Below are 21,205 nucleotides of genomic sequence, written 5' to 3' on the forward strand. Positions count from 1 at the left end.
CTCCTGCATGCTTCTGACCTACTCCTACTTCAAAGTGTAGGAGTCAATCACCCAGTCAGATCTGATGCTTGTTGTCCGGCACATGTTTAGATCCAAGCCTGAAGGTGCTATTTGAGTCTTTAGGTGCTATTTGTACTTCTTGGTTTGTACTCACTCTAAGATATAAATTATTTTTGTACTTTTATAATTGTTCTTTTTATACTTCTAAATTTATTAATTCCATTTAGCACATATAACAGTTGTCTGAAGAACAATATTCACTGACTGGCATATTTTAAGCTAGAAAGACTAGAGAAATTGAACAGATAAAAGGTTTAACATAAAGAGAAAGCTCATGAAAGGAGTAGAACTGAGTACACAATACAGGGAGTAAAAACCTTTTTTTTAATTAAAAAAAACTGCATAACATACTTAACCCAAATGTACCCTGGAAGAACATGGATTGTTTTGTTGTGTGTTTTTTGTTGTTGTTTGCTTGTTTATTTTTAAGTATACTGATAGCATGACACCATAGGCACATTCACACATTTTTCTCTCAAAAAAAAGAACAACAACAAAAAAAACAAGCTCCTGACAGTGCTGGAGACTGGTAATAGTTCACACTGATTCAAAAACTATCAGTTTGTCTTAGAAACTTGTTCAGATTGTCTTAGAAACTTGTTCAGATACTTCTCCCTCCTGCCATAAAGTTGTGCACAATGTAACTACCAATAAACGTCCTGGGTTATTACCTACAAAACTGCCTTCATCCAAGTACCACCTGTGTAACATTCAGATACTCTGCTTAATTTTTAACTCTTCTCTGTCAGAGTTCCCAGCATGACTTCAAGAGTCAGGGGAACATGGGGCATGCAGATCACCAGCCATCCAAAGGGAATATCCATGCTGCCATTTACACCGTGCACAATTCTGGCAAGAATCTCTCCTAAGGGAAACTAAGGTTGAACCGTTCATAATGACACGATAAACTTCTCTGCATTACTTTGCACAAACTTTGAAGCCATCACAGTGGTTAACCACACAATTTAGGACAAAACCAAAATGCCTTCCTGTTTCTGAACACCACGACCTGGAGAAGAAAATTGGCTAACTGATGATCTAAACCTTTATTACAGTTGTCATTCCAACCCAGCTGTAGAACCTGATCTACCAAAAGCTGCTGTTCATTCCCTGGTCTTTAGCAAGACTTACAAAAGGGAAGTACTTCCAAGACGGAAATTCCACCAACAGATTTTTGCTCTGACAGGACTGGCCAACAACAGGATGGGCTTACCATCCTCCAGATCAGCATGGTTAGGCTTTAACAGCTGTAGCGACGACAACATTCAGTTGGCATCTGGATCTGGAAATCTCTGATGAGTTCTGAGCAGTCTTCCAGAAAATAGCTTGCTTGTATTTTTTTTCCTCACTGCATTCACAGAATGATCTTCTCTTCTAGGTCTTTTCTACATCCAAAATCAGAACAATACATATTCGATATTGGGTAAAATAAATCATTACAAATGTTCAGCTTGCCTTTTGATGAACTTCTGCCGCAAGGTTTTCCACTTCACTGATGTGAATAAAAATTTTTAGAGATGAGCACACTTGCAAGAAATAAATCTTCACAATAATCAAAAATTATCAAAATTTGATAATTAACATATAATGAGTTAAGGAAATCAGTATTGGACATGTACATACTGCTACCTTCACAATTTGAAAATGGCACCATTTCCCTCCAAGAAAAAAGTTGGCAGTTAAGTAGTTGAGGACTTCAAGTTAAGTTTGTAGAGTCTTAGGTACCTTCCTCAAAAGCAATGCTTTGCAACCAGAACGTCCTGTATATTACGGTGAGGCAAAGAGCTCTCAGTATTCCATTCTTCCATTTCTCTTCCTCTTCCCCCTCCCTGCCCACACTGAAACATGAAATAGCATGCCCTATTCCACTTACTGCAAATTACACAGCTTGCTCCTTTATAACCAGCTGTCAGAATTCCTCACCGATGTATTTCTTGCCATTACAGCTTCAGAGATAAAGGTAGAAATTATGGAGGATCTCTTCTACTGGGACTCTAGCAAAAGACAGCTTTTTTTTTTTCCTGATGGGAAATAAAAGAAACTTGAAGCTTTCATTCTCTACAGGTTAAAGAGATAAATACAATAAAGATATTTGGAAGCAATAAAAGTTTGCTGCAGTAGCACCTCAACGATAAGATTGCCAAGGTTGAAAGCCAATGCTGGGCTTTTATTTGTTTTTGTAATACAGATGTAAGGTAAGATTAAAGTCCTCTTTCTTCTCACTTTGGTGTTAGCTTGCAACAGATCTGAAGTTTTCCTCTCAGTCTGACAGTCTTTAACATCAAACCACGTGAACTGCCATGGCTGCATACTGATAGACTGACATGGCAATTTATATTAACACAGTATTAACATTTGAACTTTAAAGCAGCAGGGCTATAGCACCTTGAGTTTTGATTTACACAATGACTGTACAATGAACTTAGCAGCAGACAGTGGAATCCTGTTCCCTCAGTTATGCATAGCTTCAAGAGAAGTAACTATTATGCACAGCTGAGCTATTTATTTAAAGGATAAGAAATCATTAAGGAGACATCTGAGAAACGCTTTGAAGTCACTGCTTCTGTGAATTAATTTAGTTTCTCTTCCCCACTCTATATTGATTTTAAAGGAAAAAAAAGATAACTACTGCTATTAATGAGTATGTTCCTTCACACAATACAATGGTACTCCAATCTCCTAGTCACCTGTCAACATAACTTGCAGCAAACCTTCAGCATTTCCTTTCTTCATATCAGTTTTTAAATATAACTGTTTTTTAACTCCTTTCCTCCTTACTTTGCTGTAATTCCAAAAACTAGTTTACACTTGAAAGCTATTTTATCATGGCTGAATGTGTCACATACAAAATCACACCCATAACTGATATAAAATGTACTAGGGTAAATGTAGTTATGGACTGCAAGTATAATATATATATACACACACATACATACACAACACGTGTGTGTGTGAGTGTAAAAATAAACTAGCTGAAGACAGTGATTACCTTTCCCAGCAGACTACTTTTGGTTGTTCACAAGGCCCTATCCTAAATCCTTAGGTGTTCTCTTTCTTATGAAGATAAGCCTTCATTCACAACCATACTAAGAGAATTATGCATTTTAAATGAAAAAAAAAAAATTTAGATGAACATAAATGAGATACCAACATTAAGATTTTCTGAAGCTTGATTTGTTGACAAGAGTAAAACTATATCTGTATTAAGAAAAATGCAGCAAGTTTGCAATCAGTTTGTAGTTTCATCTGTGATAGGTTTTTAAACAGCTCCTTAGCAATTAAAGAGCTCTCTTTTTTTCTGCTTCACTGCTGACATTTCAAGAGAAGCAGACCTCTGCATGACTCTTTTTTAATACAGCCAGATCAGTTGCCAATTTTAAGAAGTGATTTTATGTGTGAATAGTATGGATTCCTTTCTACCTCTGAATAAAATATTAGTTTTTAAAAATCATAGGATTATAGTATACTAGGTTTTGCAGTGTTTCATTGCTACTTCTACTCCGAAATCAATTAATCCCTTTTATTCTCAGTGCTAAACACAATGCCTCAACTAAGTTGACAGCACTTTTATTTCTCCCTACCTCCACTGGCTGAGTGGTGATATCAACACAAGAACCAAGAAAAAAGTGGAGCAGGTGCCAGAAGAAAGGACCAGAAATGGCTCTGTGAGTGACAGGAAACTGTCAGACAAGCCCATACCATCACATCTCACTTACCACAGGTTCCCAGACAGCTAGAAACTTCCTTTTCCACCACAAAGAACATGAAGGCCATCAGAAAATGTGGGTTTTATTCAAATTTACGTTATTCAGGGTGTCTTACATTTCTCTGCTCATGTTGCTTCCAGGCACAACAAACAAGACTGCTCCAGATGCTCTATGTAATTAAGAGCATTGCTTCTTTTCCTCGTACACATTACTGGAATCATCCTGATTCCTAAACCTCCTCTTCTACACAGGTGTTCTGAACTCCCAGTATCTACTGGACAAGTGATATATAAAAATGAGAGATGGCAGGGAAGAGCTACTAAACAGCTCCGTATTTGTTCTTTTTTACAGAACCCAGTGCCTTGTGGGTCAAAGTAGCAAACTCAGAAGTGTTTCCCGCAGGTAGACTCAAGGCACTTACATCTCTCTACAGCAAAAGCAGCCACACTACATGCTGTTCTGTCAATCCAGAATATTTGGTCAAATATCCCATCTGAAGGAAGAGAATTCAATGTACTGCAATGTAAGAAAACAGTGATGAGAAAGACTGCTGTATATGGGGAAAAAGACTACAGACAACTATTTTGGAAAAAATACTTGGAACGATACCTGATAAGAAAAAAAAATTCACCTTAAGACCAAAATATCATATATAGACACACGTGTTTAGATACACATACATATACTCACAGACCTGCAGTTACAAAATTTGTATTTCAAAAAGCATTACAAAGAAATAGCTTTGCCAATGTAATACCTAGTACGTCTAAGATTGGATTAATATAAATAATCATACTAATTACTTAAATCTTTACTGGTAAGAAATTTCATCTTTCAAAGAAATGTACCTACAATATTGCTGACTGCATTACATATGACAGTAGTAGAGATGTCATTACTAGACATTAAAGTTGTTAGTCTCATAACAGCACCATGAATGAAATCTAATTTGAGTATAAACAAATTACAGTTTAATGCCGTTTCACCAGGGCAATATAAAGTAATAATAGTCCTAATGAAAATTAGCTTGTACGTTTCAGATTTGAAATACTGGTATGAGTATGAAAACTTTGGTCCTTGGTTTTTATATACCTTGAGTGCCAGGCTGTGCAACAGATTAAGCTGACACAGAACAACTTTCTGCCAAGAGCAACTAACCTCCTGCATCTGAACAAAAAGTGAACCCACTCTTGAGCTGCCTAGATTGGAAATCCAGCTTTATCAAGGTAAACGGCAATCAGTTGTTGTTTAGGTAAAGATGCCTATCTATAAATTCAAGCAGCTTAGTGTCCAACATACCTCCTCAAGAGGTCTGATACCTGGAGGCAGTATAAAGTCAGAGGTGATAATGTTTCAGCTATCCCATGCAGCTGGTTCAAAGCAAATGCAAGACAACACCTAAATGTACTTACCCAGGTCAAAAAGAATTATCCTGTTTTTAACCCAGGCCAAAAAGAATTATCCTGTTTTAAAATTTTTATTTAATAACTACCGTTAGACCACAAAGAGGAAACAGAAATATTCTGGAGAAAAAGTTGTCCTTGATGCAAGTGGTGTATACAAATAATTTTAGCTTCAAAACCGTCTCTCAAAACCTGTGAGAGAAAAAAACACCTGACAATATAGCCATCATCTCCAGCATTTATCTTGTGTGAACGTTCCTTTTTCTCATTTCATCAGTTTGTCAGGCATCAGCTTAAACTTCCCAAGAGGGAAACAAATGATTATGTATTACATTTAAAAAGTCATTTCAGATGGGTCACAATATTCCAAAACTATTTGGTAGCCAAAGGTTTCTTACACTTGAATGAAATCAAATCCCAAAATTGCTTTTTTGTTGTCCTCGCTATGAGGATAATAAATTCCAAGAACTCCTCCAAGTGCAAACTTTAAAAACAACCTTCTCTTCCCACCCCAATTTACTTGTACTGTCTGCATAACAAGTATTGTGGATTGTTTTTTGTATTTACAGCAAGTTTATTGGGGAGAGGGAAAGTATTCTTTTACAAATGAGCCATGTTCACTATTGAGATCACTTCCAAAGAGAGCATTCAGAAAGCAAACCTGAATATATTACATTGACAATTATTTTTCAATATTTTAACATCGGCCACTTAAAATTGGTTGTGTTATTAGCACATATATTGATCTTTAAATATACTACTTCTACATAAACAGTGCAAATCTCAATATTCACATCAACCTGAAATTAATGCTGCAATTACTGTTGACATTCACATCAAGAAAGTAGTAAACTATTTCACATGAGCAATTCCAAAACTTCAGAATGCCATTATTAATATTAAAGAAACACAGAACAAACATGTTAGGCTTTAAAGCCTTGTTTTGATACACACAATCCCTGTAAACATGGATGTATTGTATTTGTCAATACTGATATCTGATGTAATTCTATAAATAAAACCACTGATATAAACAATTCCTATAACCTTTTTGCATAGGGTTTGGATTAGTTTCCTTCAACGTAGAACAAGCTGTTAACAAAATCCCCACATCAATTAGTCTTCCATCACACAAATTTAGGCATCTGATTAACTTTACACAAGGACTCTCTTTGACTTCAGTGGAAACTTACAAGTGTAAGCATTTGCAAAACTGGAGTCTTCTTTAGCACTTAAGTTATCTCTAGTCATTGAGAATACGAGCAATAAAAGAGCTCTCCATAAATTTATAAAATATGCTGATTTAAAAGTTTATGCTGATGTTTCTGTAAGTCACATTTATGATTCCAAACAGTTATGTACATACTATACTATCACAGTAGGAAATACTTCACTGTAGAACACCACAGTGAACAAGTTGTGAAGCACAGTGTTCAATATAATTTCCCTTTAGTATTCCCAGTGCATAAGTTGTTAACATCTACACTACACAAGGTGCCCAGGTCTAGTATTTGTTATATACAATGTAAAAGCAAGATAGAAAGAGCTTTGCAGTTTTAAGTAAGGAATGAAAACAGCGGATAATATACAGGGATTCACTCCTGCAAAGTACAGAATTCTCCTTCACAATGACCACAACCACCAAATAAGGTAGATTTCAGGTCATTCAACCACATAAAACAGTGCTCAGCACCTTGTAGGAAGAGAAATCTGAGTGCACTTTATTATAAAACATCTCATTTTGATGTTATAAAGTGCAAAAAAGAAAACATATTCTAGTATTTTACAGTCACTATTAAACTGCTGTATTTGCACAATGCAAAATTCAAATAACTTGGTATATATTTGTATGGACCCTATAATAACAGATGTTGAAACTGGAGTTTTTGTATCTTTAAAAAAATCTCAGTATTTTAAAGTTATCGTGTAAATATAAAAAGAAAATATAAATTATAGTTAATTCTTGAAATAGATATTTTAACACGTGACCATTTTCCAAACATTCAATATGAAATTTCACTTTCTATCATTACATTTTAGAATCTGTAAAACATTTTAAAAGTCAATAACTTCAAAAAGTAGAAATAAAAATTACTGTATCACAGTACTAGACACCTCACCTTATCAGACATCTTTTACCCTAGGTGGTTTTTTAAAATTAAATAAATAAAAAAAATCTAAGACTTATATTCTCAGTCGTTTAAAACAAGATATATGGAGTAACTTTTTAAAACAACATAAGAGTTGTGTAACACTTCATTTTGTTTTTAAAATTCAAATAAATGGGATAGAATGTGATCACAAATTTAAGAGGCTTTAAAGTACTATACTGCTTTGGTGCATTGTACCAATGATTCCTTACGTGCAGGAAGAATCAAATGCTGTGACATTCTTCACACAGCTGGGCAAAAGTTGAAGATCCAAGAGTTCTATATGTTTTACAGAGTTTTCCTTTCTTTCAACAGTGGGGAAGAAACCGGGACAAAGATTCTGACACTGAGAAACAGTTTTCCTCCAAGCTGTACCAAGAGCAGCATAGCTCTTTAACATGAGCTTGACTGCACACTAGTAATTTATCCCTAAGAGAACACAATGTTGATTGTATAATAGCATTAGACCATATCCAGTGATACCAAACTTAATGCTAAAAAAATGTATTGAAATACAAAGCTAAAAAGGTATGATTGAAATACATTTTTCAAGCGACAGACATTTCTGTAGCCTGTAAGCCACAGGGAGGAAGGGTGGGAAAAGACAAGAAAGGTACTACCAAGTTTATAACTGTGTAAATCTTCAGGACAAGATATTCTCTGCTTTTCAGTCAGAGAACTGGAAGATGGTTTCTGGGTTATTGCTGTCTGTAGGGTTTGTTGGCTGCAGTGTCTTTGTAGGTGTAGTTTTACCATGAGAATGAGAGGAAGAAGAATGTGAACTTTCACTGGAGCTGCTACGTGTCTCTGTGCTTGTACTTGTTTTTTTCATTTTCCTTCTCTTTGCAAGAGGTGCCTTGTCAACATTCTGGAGACAAAATCCTTCCCTTTTGTACTTGTTAAAGGCCTGTTTAAAAATAAAAGGTAATTCTAAGCTTTTTAAGAGGTTTAAGACATTTAATGGCTCATAGGTTATCATGAATGCTCTATGGTAAGTTATGAGATACACTGTAATTTCTTGACAGATTCCTACTAACTATTATTTTAGCTATAACAATAATTTTACTGGCCTTTTTATGTATTTAAGAGCTAATTCATCATTATCTGTATTTGAATAATACATAACATTGTTAACTTCTTCCCGTCCTTGTTCTTTTACATGTAAAAGTATTTTTACCACTTAAACTGCATTAAGACTACATTTTTCAGAAACTACACTTATTTTAATAACACTTTTTCCTTTAGCCTAAATAATTTTGCTATATTGGGACCTCTCAAAAAATATTATTTTCCTTTTCTCTTCTTGGTAATATGCGTATACAAGTATTTCAGCACAAATATGCTCAGCTTCAGTTTATTTTCTGTAGAAGGAATTATGAGAATCAATACTATGTTTGTTTAATACAGTTGCAATTCAAACTTTTTAAAATAAATATATATTGATAGGTAAGCAAGGCTACTAAAAAGATATCCATGATATTAAAAATATGAAATAGATATATTCAAGAAATATGACATTGACTTTGTAATCACAAGGACAAAACTTCCAAGAGTGACTTACGTTAACTAGAGAGTTTCTTCTCTTTTCTACAAAAGCTGGAAGACCTTTTAATACATTTCTCTAAGAAATAGAGTATTTATATAGATATTTCATGAACAGCTGTCTCTCAATCCCCAAAACCTCATAGTATAAATGTCTCCAAGAAATTTATTCTTGCCTCATCATTCATGTTTTCACTGTACTCACTCATAAATGTTTGGAGAAGACAAAAAAAAAATGCAGTTATAAGCAATCACTGAATTATAAAGACAAATACATATCTTTAATTAAGAAAAAAAACATACCAAACAACACAGTACTAAATTTAAGGACACGACATAAGATTTCCTAGAACTTACATGAAAAGTGGCTTTGACGTATGTATGCACAGCAGCCCCTGAAGAGCCTAAGTTATCAGGAGTCATTAGAGGATTGGATGACAGCTGGCTACCATCCTGAAGCCATTCGTTGTATCTTAGGCTGGACATCTTAATTCTTTTGTTTGGATCCACTGTTAGAAGTCCTAATAGAAATACATTACATTTTCTTCATTTGTGAACTATTTATCCCCTTTTAACAGATAATGTGTGACTTTGATAATGAAGTCACGACAACACCTATCCTAGATATGCCAATATTTATCCTAGATAACGTTCACAGAATGTTAAACTATCATCCATTCCAGAAGAATCATTAAATGCAAGAAATCGCTCCTGGATTGATAACTCACGTGAACTCAGAACTATGAAGGGATTTGTTCACTTAGAACCTGCCTAGGATGAAATTCAAGACGGTAACCCTCAGAATCTCTGCATGATCCACTTAGGTCTGAATCTGGAGAAAAAAATCTGCAGAAAAAAATCCTTCCAAGCCTGCTTCTATACAAATTCAGAACTTCACCTTAGTAGAATTAAGGATGGTGTCTACCTCATGTCTAAAACCTAATTAGATGCCCAAAATGCTGAAGGGGAACATAAAGCGCATCAATTGCGAGCAAAGCAGCTCAGCAATACAGAAGCCTTAGTACACTCATATAAAAACACAGTCCAAAGAAAAGACAATAGCAATGCATTCATTTCCTGAAAAAGCTAAGCTTTTAAAACATTTTAAAACATTGTGGTTTACAAAACCAAAAATAAAAGAAAAAAAAAGAAAATTTCTGCTTTTTAAACATGTTTTAAAGTGACTTCACTCCCTTTAAAGCTCTTCAGTTACTTCCAACCCCAAGAAATGCAAATGCTAACCTATCAGCATAGGGGTAAGTACATAGCTCAAGCTGTGAGTACTATTCTGCCAGGTGAGGCAGAGCATCCAGACACTGTACAGCTCTCTAAAACTTATATTTGCAGCTAGAAATAGAAGATGCACGAAGAATTTGTAAATACATACCTTGAATTAATTCCTTGGCCTCCTCAGAAACATTTTTCCAAGCCTCTCCTTCAAAGGAAAATTCTCCCTTTTTAATTTTCTTCATAATTTCCAATGCACTAGTACATGTCAAACTTTTGTCTTGAGACTGAAATGGTACCTGTCCTGATAGCATTGTATACTGTCATGAGAACAAAATAATATTAACAAACACCATATGTTTATTGACAACCCTAAATATGCAGTTGCTGTTGTCTGTACAGCATTACCAGCGCTGTACAATAAAACTTTGACTATCACATCTTCAAGGCTATAAAAAACTTAAAACAAGCAAGACTTTCTCTGGAGCCCTTGTTAGAAAAAAACAATCATAAGTTTCAGGAAACTATAATCAAAACATGATGGTATTTCTACCCAGGTTACTTTTATAGAAAATAATTTTCCTGTAAATCAGGATGCAGACTGACTCCTTCTCTGAACTGAAAATCTCAGAAGGTTATATGGATGCCTGCAAAATCTCCTAACAAGAATATTTCTAAGAACCAGACTGTTTTTCCATACACAGAAATGTTGAATTTAATCTACTGTTTAGGAAAAAAAAAAAAACAAAACAAAACAAAACAAAAAAACCTTCACCCCTTGAAAATATCTGTCTTTGGAACCTATTATCTGTGCAGCAGTATCTTCATCTCACTCAAATGCATCATCTATCCAATTCAATTCTGAAACTGCATCAAGTCCTTTGCATTTCAATAAAAAGTAAACACAAACAATAACATTATAATTTTAAAAACCCAATCACTTACCAGAATGACCCCCAAACTCCAGAGGTCACAGGATTCATCATAACCATTGTGATTCAAGAGCTCTGGGGCAGCATAATGTAGAGTAAAACATGGAGTCTTCAAAGGCTGATTATCAGGCGGTTTTAAACGAGCAAAACCAAAATCAATTATTTTTATTTCTGAATTATCGCTTTCATCTGTAAACAATAAATTCTGAAAAGCAAATACAAAATCAATACTAGCACTGGTTAGAAAATTGTTTAGAACACAACAGTTACTTCTATTCTACATCTATTACTAAAAAAAATTCTCATTATGTAAATAGGCACTGGGAAACACTGGAAAAAAATGGAAAAGTACAAATAATGGTACTCTGGGATATAAGAAAATGCAATGTGTAGATTTGCCTGCTGTGTATCTGCAAGTTAGAATAGTTCTGCCTGGGAGTATTAATGAAAATGAGTATTTAGTAGAGACCAATGGGAAAAATAATTTGTGGAACACTGACAAGAAAAAAAAGCAATGACAACACACTAAACAGTCGTGAAGTATCAAAGACAAAAGCTTGAAATGAACAATCATCTCTTCCACAGACAAAAAGAAATTTTCTTAAGCTTCCACTTCCTTCTGGCATATTGTGAATGACAGCTTTCTTGTAAGTGGAATTCTTGTTACATGCCTTGTCTTGGGACTGAATGGTCTTTGGTCCTCAAGTGGTAACGTGCTTAAGTCATATTGCCACAAGAGCACAGAAATCCAAAATAATAATTTGAAAACAAAGGACGGAGGACTAGGAAGTGCACCAATTGCTCAGTTGTGTATCAACAGCTGTCTGGCATGGATCTCAAAGGCAACAGAGAGATGTTTTCTGCGAGACTTGGGATCAATGCCATTTAAGCACAGAAGGTCACAGAGCAGAGCAACCTCAAACCAAGCCTACTCCTCACACCAAGGTAATGAAACTTTGGTACAGCTGGTCCTGAGAATTTCAGCCTAACAGCTGGAATGTGGCATCTCAGGCTTGAAGAAAGACAAACTGTCAGTTCAAAAGAGTATTTAAGGCAATCTATTCTTTATTCTGTGTATATTTCTCAAGAAAGATACAAGAGCGAAGCTAAGTCTTAGGGAAACCATCTGAGGCCAAGATGAAGTTACTGATTTCTACTTCCCATTGAACTGCTGAGAGAGGAGAGAAGAGCAAAAATTTGCTGTTACCTTCACTGTTTGATGTATGCAATGCTAGGGAAAGTCTCGGTATGAGAAATCCTACAGCCCTATGTAATTCTGTAATACAAAAAGTGAATGACTGAACACAAAATAATTAATTTCAAACTCTCTATGAAGGGAAAAAATTGATTGCTAGACTGCAAGCAGATCAATAAGGAAAACCTGAGATTATTCATTATGTATAAGACGTAACAGTTGCTATAAAACAGTATTTTTTCATTCCGTACTGTTGTTATAGGTTAATTCACAATCGGAAAAGTCAATTTTCCATACTAAAATGTTGTGCAAAAATGTACCTGAAGGTAGACAGCAAAAATATCAAGACAATGAGGATAGGTAATTAATACAATCATCTTTTTTTCAATGGTGATGGTATATAGCCAATAAACAAATGAAGAATTTCAGTAACATTGTTTTACAAAGACCTCAGTTCTTGAGCTGAAAATGAAATTGGTTATGTATAGAAATAAAGTTACAGTCCAAATGTCCTAATTTGGGTTGACTGTTTATTGATTAAGTAAATATAGCATGTTTCTCAAACACCCACACTTAAAGCTATAGTCCATATATCGTTTAAGGATATGTAAACATTAGATCTGTCTTGATGTATTTTTTCTAATATCTTTGGAGCCCAACTCACAGATCAACGATAACTTCACAGAAGCAATCCCCAAATTCCTCTACTGACCATTCCTCCAAACGGTCACATATGCTGTATGAATTCTTTTTTTCTGTGAATTCCCTGATTTTTTTCCTATCCAGTACATTTCAACAAGAACAACATAATTTTCCACATATCTTTTAACAGAAAGATGCACTAACCGCATCTATATTGGGATGCCTGCATATCCCATACTAAGTTCATGTCTGAACCTAAAATAGTAACTTTCAAAACAACAAGCAGGAAGTAGACAGGCTGGTTGAGTCCAGCTCTGTGGAGGCAATGCATCCTGCAAGTTGTTTGCTAAATAACCCTTCATTACTTTGACTTCCCAGGCTTCTGTTCTTTAACATGATGTAGAATTGAAGACTGCCTAATTTATGATGCAGCTGAAACCCTGCTTTACAGAACCTGGCCTTTCAAGCTGGCAATACCAGTAAAATTAGGAGATGAGAAAAAGCATTTTTATTTTTTGTCCATTCAGCAACAACTTGTTTCAAAAGCTGTTTAGTTTTCTTTATGGTGTGAGCAAAGAAATTCTTTCTAAGAGTCGTGTTTTCAACTGACACAATAGAATTTCATAGTAGCCCTTTTTATTTCATTGCTTACGTATTACACAGACTCCACTAGAGAGATACCTTCAAACACACAGGTTTTGGACTGATTTTCAAAAAACACTAATACCAACATCTAGAAGCTTTCTTTACATGTTGATTTTGAATTACTATAAGAGAGGCAAGTTTGTAATATACCAGAAGGTATGTTACAAAAGGATGAAACATCAGTAGTAATGGTGGATCATTTTAAAAGGCAGATACAAAAGAAGTAGTTATTTCCTGAGGTATTACAATATCAATACAATATAACATCCTTACTGGACAAACTAACATGAATCTACACCATTCCTGGACTAAAGAAACCTAACACCTATCTAAGACCACTGGTGGCAAAGAAAAACAGTAGAAGGAGCAAATGCTGGCTCCAAGAAGCAGAACAAAGCCAGTGGTCAATTGTACTATAGTAAACTGAATTGTCTGGAAGGCAAGATGCTGCAGCACAATAAAAATACTATGAAAGCTCATAACAATTAATTACTGAAAAATACATATTAAATAATATACTTTTTTCCTTTGAGAAACTGCTTAATTCACTGAACTCAAATCACACATCTCCATTAGTTGGCTGTGTTAGTTTTTGGTTCATGTTGTACTTAAGTGGGAGGATATGATGGGACAAGGGTCTTGTAGGTGCATCCAAAAGAAGCCGCAACAAGGGAATTAAGATCAAACAGAAGGTAGAAATGTGCAGACAAAGCAATCAACCACCCTAGCTCATCTTGTGAACTGCTTTATACTGTGAGTATATACTTACTACTAGTAAAAACTGTCCACAAATAGATAAAGAACGTTTTCGAACACGTTCCAGTGTTAATTGTTTACAAAATTTAAAATGCTTTGTAACAGTTACCTTTATTATGAACAGAAGAATACCTACAGAATTTGCTAAAAAAAATAAAAAAAACCAATAACATTTTATTTAAAAAATAAAAATCAAAAGTAGAAAAGTGTAATAACTTAAGGCCGAAACGTGTAAGAAAGTCACTATACCTCTGGTTTCAGATCTCTGTGGACTACTCCTACATCATGCATATGGCTCACTGCTGAAACAAGTCTGCGCATAATATGACTGGCTTCTGTCTCACTGAAATGCTGCTTCTTCTGAATACGTTCAAGCAATTCTCCTCCCTTCAGCAATTCCATTACTAGAAAAGTATGAAGCTAGAACAATAAAGAAAAACTTGGGATGTTAGAAATTCACACATTAGCACACATCAACTGCAATTCAAATGTCTTGCTATTAAACAAATAGCAGACTTCTCAGAAGACTTTATGAGGAATGGAAAGTGGAGTTAGCATTCTCAAAAGGCACGCGATCATCACTAGCATTTCCTTCCCCTAAATGACAGTAAAAAATGTAATATTTGCAAGCCAAGGAAAAAAAGCTCTGGGAAGAGGTCAAGAAATTATTTCAAAAAAAAAAAAAACCTTCATGAACAGAAGGTGCACAGTATTTACGTATTAAAGAATAGAAAGATAGCTCTGTATACAGAAAGCAGCAAGACTACTAATACATAATTTGATCAGACTGATACTAGAGCAAGAAAAAAAAATGGAACTTTCTCAGACATAAACTGCAGAAATGTCAAAACTAAAAAATTCTGATCAGTTCTGGACTTCAGAATATTGTGCACCTGAGTAATCAGGATGATAACATCTGGAAACTACCATGAGCAAATAAAAATACAATGGTTTGCTGGTTGAGAGTAGCCTATTTAGTTTCAGAACAACCTGAACTTTTTTTTTTTAAATGTGTTATGGAGTATAGCTGTTTTATCCAAACACACGTGAAAAAAGTTCCTTATCCTACACACATGTACTTGCGCTATACTACTAAGTAAATGCCAAAAAAAAGGCTTCCTTATCATTAAAGATTATACTGCAGATTTCCAAATTACTTCACAAATATTTTAAGATTCATGATGACCTCGAGGGAAAGTGAGTAGGTATCTCAGTTTTATAGATATGGAAACAGCGCCAAGAATATATTGTAGGATGATTAACTACGTTGACCAATGACAGAACCAGAGACAGAATCCATGACTAAATCTTTCAAATACATTTTTGATGCACAAAAGTAAATGACAGTTCCCTTGAATGCAGAACTGTTGCTTCATCTTTGGAATTAGACAAAAGCACTAGGAAAAAAGATACCTACACAATAACAGTATGCTTAACTCCTAGAAGTACTTGGGAAATCACAAGGCAATGTGTTTGGCAAATAGTGATTATAGTTTCTTCACAATACCTGGTCATGATAAATTTCATGTAACTTCACTACATTGGGGTGTCCTTCGCAGAGTTTCAGAGCTGTTATTTCTCTCTGGGTGTTGGCTTCCATTCTGGAAAAATTGAGCAAACATTTTGTACCAATTTTACTGAGCAAATTGCACATTCAAAGTGTTACACCTATTTAATTGTTTGCAATCCAGATTTTTGAACATTACAACTGCTTGGACGCAATTAAAACCATATTCAACGTAAGCAGAGCAAAATTCTCCGCATAACCCTGCAAGTTAGGGCATAAGAAAAACCACACCCAAATCAGACAATGTTTTTGATGCAACTGTAACTTACTACAGCAAAAGCAGAAATGGTATTACAAAATAGTTTCTATCTAAAACAAACCTTTCCCTTAGTCCAGGGCAATTTGACTTCACCTCTGTTCCTATAAATGTGTTAGCTCAGCTATATCCTGAAGATTCAAATTATTGGCCCAACACTTTCCATTCTTACAGAAGACTAATACTGCCACAGTTCTATGGAAACTATGAGTTCCTACCAGGAAAAAAGCAGTATCATCATCTATATAGGAACCGTGTTATACATACGAAACCCTAAATAGGTGGATTGAAAAATCTAAAATGGAACAGATAAGAGACTTGCTCCAAAGCAAAAATCAATTCACAATTCTTTTTTCGGTACTTAAATATCTATAGCCCCCCAAAAAAATAATGGGTGAACTTTATAAAAACTACATGAATGGTGACTAAGGAGAATGATTTGTTTTCCTCTAACAAATACGTTGATTTAGTTTGGACCAAGAATGCATGAAAATTTTTGCCAAAACTCTTTCGTACTAAGTAAGAAAGGCTAATCTTGTACTGATTAGGAGAATGGCCTTATGGATAGCACAGACAGAATCTCTCTCACCACATGTTCTGCATTTCTGGTTTCATAAAAATTGTTTTTCTAATTCAGACCAGAACTGTGATGAGAATTTTGTACAAGAAAAATCTGTTTTTTTGCAGACTTCATATAATCCAGGAGTGAACTAAGCTGTTCCTCTGTTGATTTTGTTGCTTAAACTTAAAGTGATTTCAGGTCCTTAAGAAAATCAAAAACTGTCTCAGATAATCTTTCCCTCCTAGAGAAAATACTATGAGAGGGTGGACTAGGAAACAGATAAAAAAAAAAAGGCTTAATATCATGAACATAAACCTTTGAAATTTGTGCCTAGACTTTTCTGAGCATCTCTTCTCTATAAATAGTTACCACCTCAGATTTGTAGACAGACAATATTATGAAAAATCAACAGGAGCTCTGAAACAGTAACTCAAGCAAGTGTACAGGAATCCATTGTTTCATGGGGGTTCAGAAAAACAGAAAAAAAAAAATCAAATTGTTGGATGGAGGCAGATCCAGCAGTACTAACAAAGCAAAAACACAGAGGAACTCTTGATCTTAGCTTTCATCCCAAGTACCATGAAAAGGTTTGCCTATGTGCGGGATTCGATTTTTTGGTATCTTTAATGGGTAGGATTAAAAGACTGTCTGACTGAGGCAAAGAAGTTAGTAAAAACCTAGCATGCTTTTCCTATTAGAAAGAATTATTAATGTGGTCCTCAGAGCAGTATTATTTACCGTTTAACAGCTTCTTATTCCGTGCTGGTTTGTGCCAACTTATTCGGTGTGTAGGTTTATTGCTACCTCTAAATATTACATAAACATGCTCTGAGTCACTCACAGCCTTCAGTCCTGAAAAAGTCTTTGTACGCAGACCACTTCCTACCTTCATTTAGCCTGGTCCACCAAGATGAAGGAGAAAGAGCAAAAGAGCCTGTGAGTAATATCACTTATGGATGTCATTCCTAAAAGCTCAGGTCCTGGGAGAAGTCAATACTAGTTTGCTAACTTATCTAGAAACAATAAATCCATTATTTAAGATGGATTTCTCCTTAAGATGAGATGGGAATACTGATCAGCAGCTCCACGTGCACCACAGAAAGAAAAAATCTGAATGTAGACACAAGGCAGAGATTCGGATTAAAATACCTAACGTAGGTGTCTACTGCATACTGATTGTCTAAGGTCCCAATGTAACGAGTGAAATTCTGATTAATGAAGTTGACAGGGTGAATAAAATATGTACCTAGAATGGGATTCAGTTACCTAAGCATAGGAGAGCCTGGAAGACATCAGCCATGAAGACGTCTACATAAAGGTATAGGAGCAGTCATCAGACTGATGCAAACTGGAGGACTCGTAGGACACCAATGGATGCTAAAATGGCACTAAATTGATGCCTGTGTTTAAGTAACTGAATCCCACTGCTAGTGCCTGGTCATTTGAGTCTCTCTGTAGGTTCCACTAATACTTTTGACTATGTCACCATAAATCACAGAAGACCTTAGAAAGCTGGCTTTACACACTTATCCCATTCAAAAAGCTTGTGAACAAACGCTTAAGACTGGTGGACAGTTACTTCTAGGCTCTGGAAAAACAGAGGTACAGCCAAATGTCTTGGAGGAAGAAACCCCTGTGAAATATCATTCTGATGGTAGAACATTTACGTGTTTCCCTTCCCTTCTCTGCCAGCACTGTACAACATGCTAGGGACATATTTAATAATGAATACTGAGCAAAATGAAGCTAAAAATCCATCCAATCCCCAAAGAACCCTTTGTCTTTATTTTTCTCTGGACAGAAACTGCCAGAAGAATCTATTCTGGAAGAGTACCAGATGGTCCCCCTGAGCAAAGTGAGACAGCTGCCTCTCCATTGTGGTGTTCTCTTCAGAACATCCAGGAAACGGATGTAATGTAAAACTCAATGGTCTAATTACATTTTACACACACACGTGCGCATGTGCACCCATACACACACACACACACACATTAATTAGACCCAAGGGAAACCAAACTACAGATACTTCTTAAAAGCCATGGCCTAGACAATCAGTTGGACTGCCTAGAAAAGGGAATTAGCACAAACCTACATTCAGTTTACTTAGGTCTAAAGACAAGAGGAACTTACACCTTACTCTGGTTTGGAGCAAAACTGGGGAAAACACAGGTAGAATACAACTACAAACCAGAAAAGCCCTCTTCTTCTCATGTCCTCCCCAACAAAAAAATAACATTTTATTTCAAAAGGCTCTCAGAATTTTTAAACGTTACTACTATATGTTTCTCTAGATTCTTCAGAATGGATATTTTAAGATTATTTTTCCACCTTCAAAAATGTCGCGAGCATTATTCTAATCCATGTGTGACAGTAAGCAAAGAAAATATTTTTATGGTCTTATAGAATATTTATACCTTTTGCTAATTATTTTTACTGCATACTCTTGGCTAGTTTTCTTGTGTAAGCACTTTCGACAAATGGAAAAACTTCCTTCTCCCAATGGTTTCTCTTTCAGATCCAGTTCATAATGTTGAAAAAATGGAGAGTCCTGTTAGGAAACTGTCTGTATTTAGTTCTGCAGAATACTTTTAGTATACACAGTCAAAGACAAAGAGTAAAGTTTTGTGAGAATTTTTCATCTACATTTAAAATTGTAAAAGAGCTCTCTTTTTGATAAAATATAATCTTAATTTCTATTTAATAAAATGCATAAACTTTATTTTAACAATCAAAGACTATATCTTTAAATTAAAAAACAGTCACTAAACAAAGTATTACTACTACAATAGCTTAAGGTACAAAATATTCAGACAAACAGGATCAAAGATGGTCGTACATACATTTATTCACAAAACTATGTGCTCGTTTGAAGACATCACAATAGTGTCTGTTCTTACAAGGATTCACACAACTATATGTACTTTTGGGCAAATACATCATAGAAGGAATTCTGACACAATTAAAGTAGTTTCAAAAACATCTACAATGGTTAGATGAATAAGAACTATCAGGAGTCAAATTACTACTATTATTATATTTCAGTCTTCAGGAAAACTAGACAACCATCTCATCTTTCAGACTAAACTTCAACCATTTCTTAATAGTACCACATGCAAATTATATGCTTGGATCATCTGAGGAGCCATTACAGAGAACAGATAAATGCATAATGACTATTTTGTAATCTGTAGCATAGCTTGTGATTGCTGCTTTGAAAGCTATATGCAGTTCCAAGTTAACCAAATTAATTTAGCTCTTGATATTATTATTACCTTCATCATAGCACTTCTGGCAATAGTTGTGGTTCCAGGTCTTTCATCCCCAACATAAAACTGAACAGGATCTACTGTAGCTGCATTGCGTTTAAACAAAATAGAAGGTGCAACGAAAGAATATCCCTATTAAATCAGAGACATCAGAAAAGGACAGAGTTTGAAATTGTTGCACACAAATGATAATACTGCGTATAAAACACTAGAGGCTTCCAAAGACTTTTAAAAGAAATCATAATGGTCGTAACGTAATACAGAAAATGTAATTGGCTAATTGATGGGTAGCTATTACTGTGTTCAATGTGAACAGATGTCTTTCTGGAAGTGGTAGTATGATTCTCCACAGTTGTAGACAAAATAGTAACAATATAAAATTTCAAGGAAATAATGCTAAAGATCTGGCTCGGTTTCAGTTCTTTTGCAGTAGCGATAAAGGCTCATAATTCATACCAGCTGGCTTCCCAGAACACCTACAAGTTAAGATGTGAAACAGTTTTTATGCTGTGATATAAGCAACAAACCATCTTAAACAGTAAAACAAAATAAGTTTCACATCAGCGATTTGCCCAGTTTAGGCACAACAAGAACAGCTGTGACTTCCACTGCAGGATGAGTCAGATAGTATTATGACATGCATAAAGGCTTCCTATAGTCAGTACAAATCTTAAAACTTCCAAAATATGATGCTGTATTCCTGTACACCGAGCATTAAGTTGCTAAAAAAAGCCAATAAAAAACAATGAAGCACAAGGTAGGGGAGGAGAGAAAACACTCTGAACTGCTGTTCACTTCTGCAGTTTTGGTTCCAAGTTTAAGGCTGCACTTGAACGGTTTGACATCCATACTCTGCAGAGCAAGTAAGGATCGTTCTTTAGCAGCATGAAGGAGGTGGTGAGGAAAGCTTTGTTTCTGATCTGCATTTAGTAGTCTAGTAATTAAAGCACTTATAAAGGAAGTCAAAGACCTACTTTCAATTCTGCAGTTAGCTCACAGTTCCCAGAGTACCTCAACTAGAGGATAATATGGACATAGGCAAACTGCATGCTGTTGCTGAGGCTGGTAGCCCAGGTTGATGGAGGCAAGATGACAAGACTCTTAAGGTAAGGAGAATCAATAAAGGACAGACTGACTTTAGTCCAGCTGGCAGGACATTCAGCTGGGAATGGAGAGACGTGAAATTTTATGTTTGCACTACAACTGTTTCCAGCTTTCTAATTTTGCAGTCATTGAACAAACAGACTTGAGAACTGAGACTGGAAATTACACAGATAATTCCCAACAATTTAGAA

General features: G+C 35.3%; 1 protein-coding gene across 3 annotated transcripts in view; it reads right to left on the minus strand.

Moving 5' to 3' along the window:
- Window positions 1-5,720: 5,720 nt before the first annotated feature.
- RPS6KA5 (ribosomal protein S6 kinase A5) overlaps window positions 5,721-21,205 on the minus strand; it is a 77,808-nt gene continuing 62,323 nt past the window's right edge. For 2 of the 3 annotated variants that reach the window (XM_035540050.1, XM_050711311.1), the window contains 8 exons: window positions 19,917-20,042; window positions 19,059-19,192; window positions 15,767-15,860; window positions 14,509-14,679; window positions 11,035-11,226; window positions 10,250-10,409; window positions 9,220-9,383; window positions 5,721-8,227 (listed from right to left, as the gene is read on the minus strand). In XM_035540050.1, the coding sequence (XP_035395943.1) occupies window positions 7,988-8,227; window positions 9,220-9,383; window positions 10,250-10,409; window positions 11,035-11,226; window positions 14,509-14,679; window positions 15,767-15,860; window positions 19,059-19,192; window positions 19,917-20,042 (1,281 nt within the window). In that variant the 3' untranslated portion in view covers window positions 5,721-7,987. The remainder of the gene's footprint in view (window positions 8,228-9,219; window positions 9,384-10,249; window positions 10,410-11,034; window positions 11,227-14,508; window positions 14,680-15,766; window positions 15,861-19,058; window positions 19,193-19,916; window positions 20,043-21,205) is intronic. The other variant, XM_050711310.1, reaches the window with a different exon arrangement.

The sequence above is a fragment of the Cygnus atratus genome, chromosome 5, assembly GCF_013377495.2.
Source record: "Cygnus atratus isolate AKBS03 ecotype Queensland, Australia chromosome 5, CAtr_DNAZoo_HiC_assembly, whole genome shotgun sequence".
Classification (NCBI taxonomy): Eukaryota; Metazoa; Chordata; class Aves; order Anseriformes; family Anatidae; genus Cygnus; species Cygnus atratus.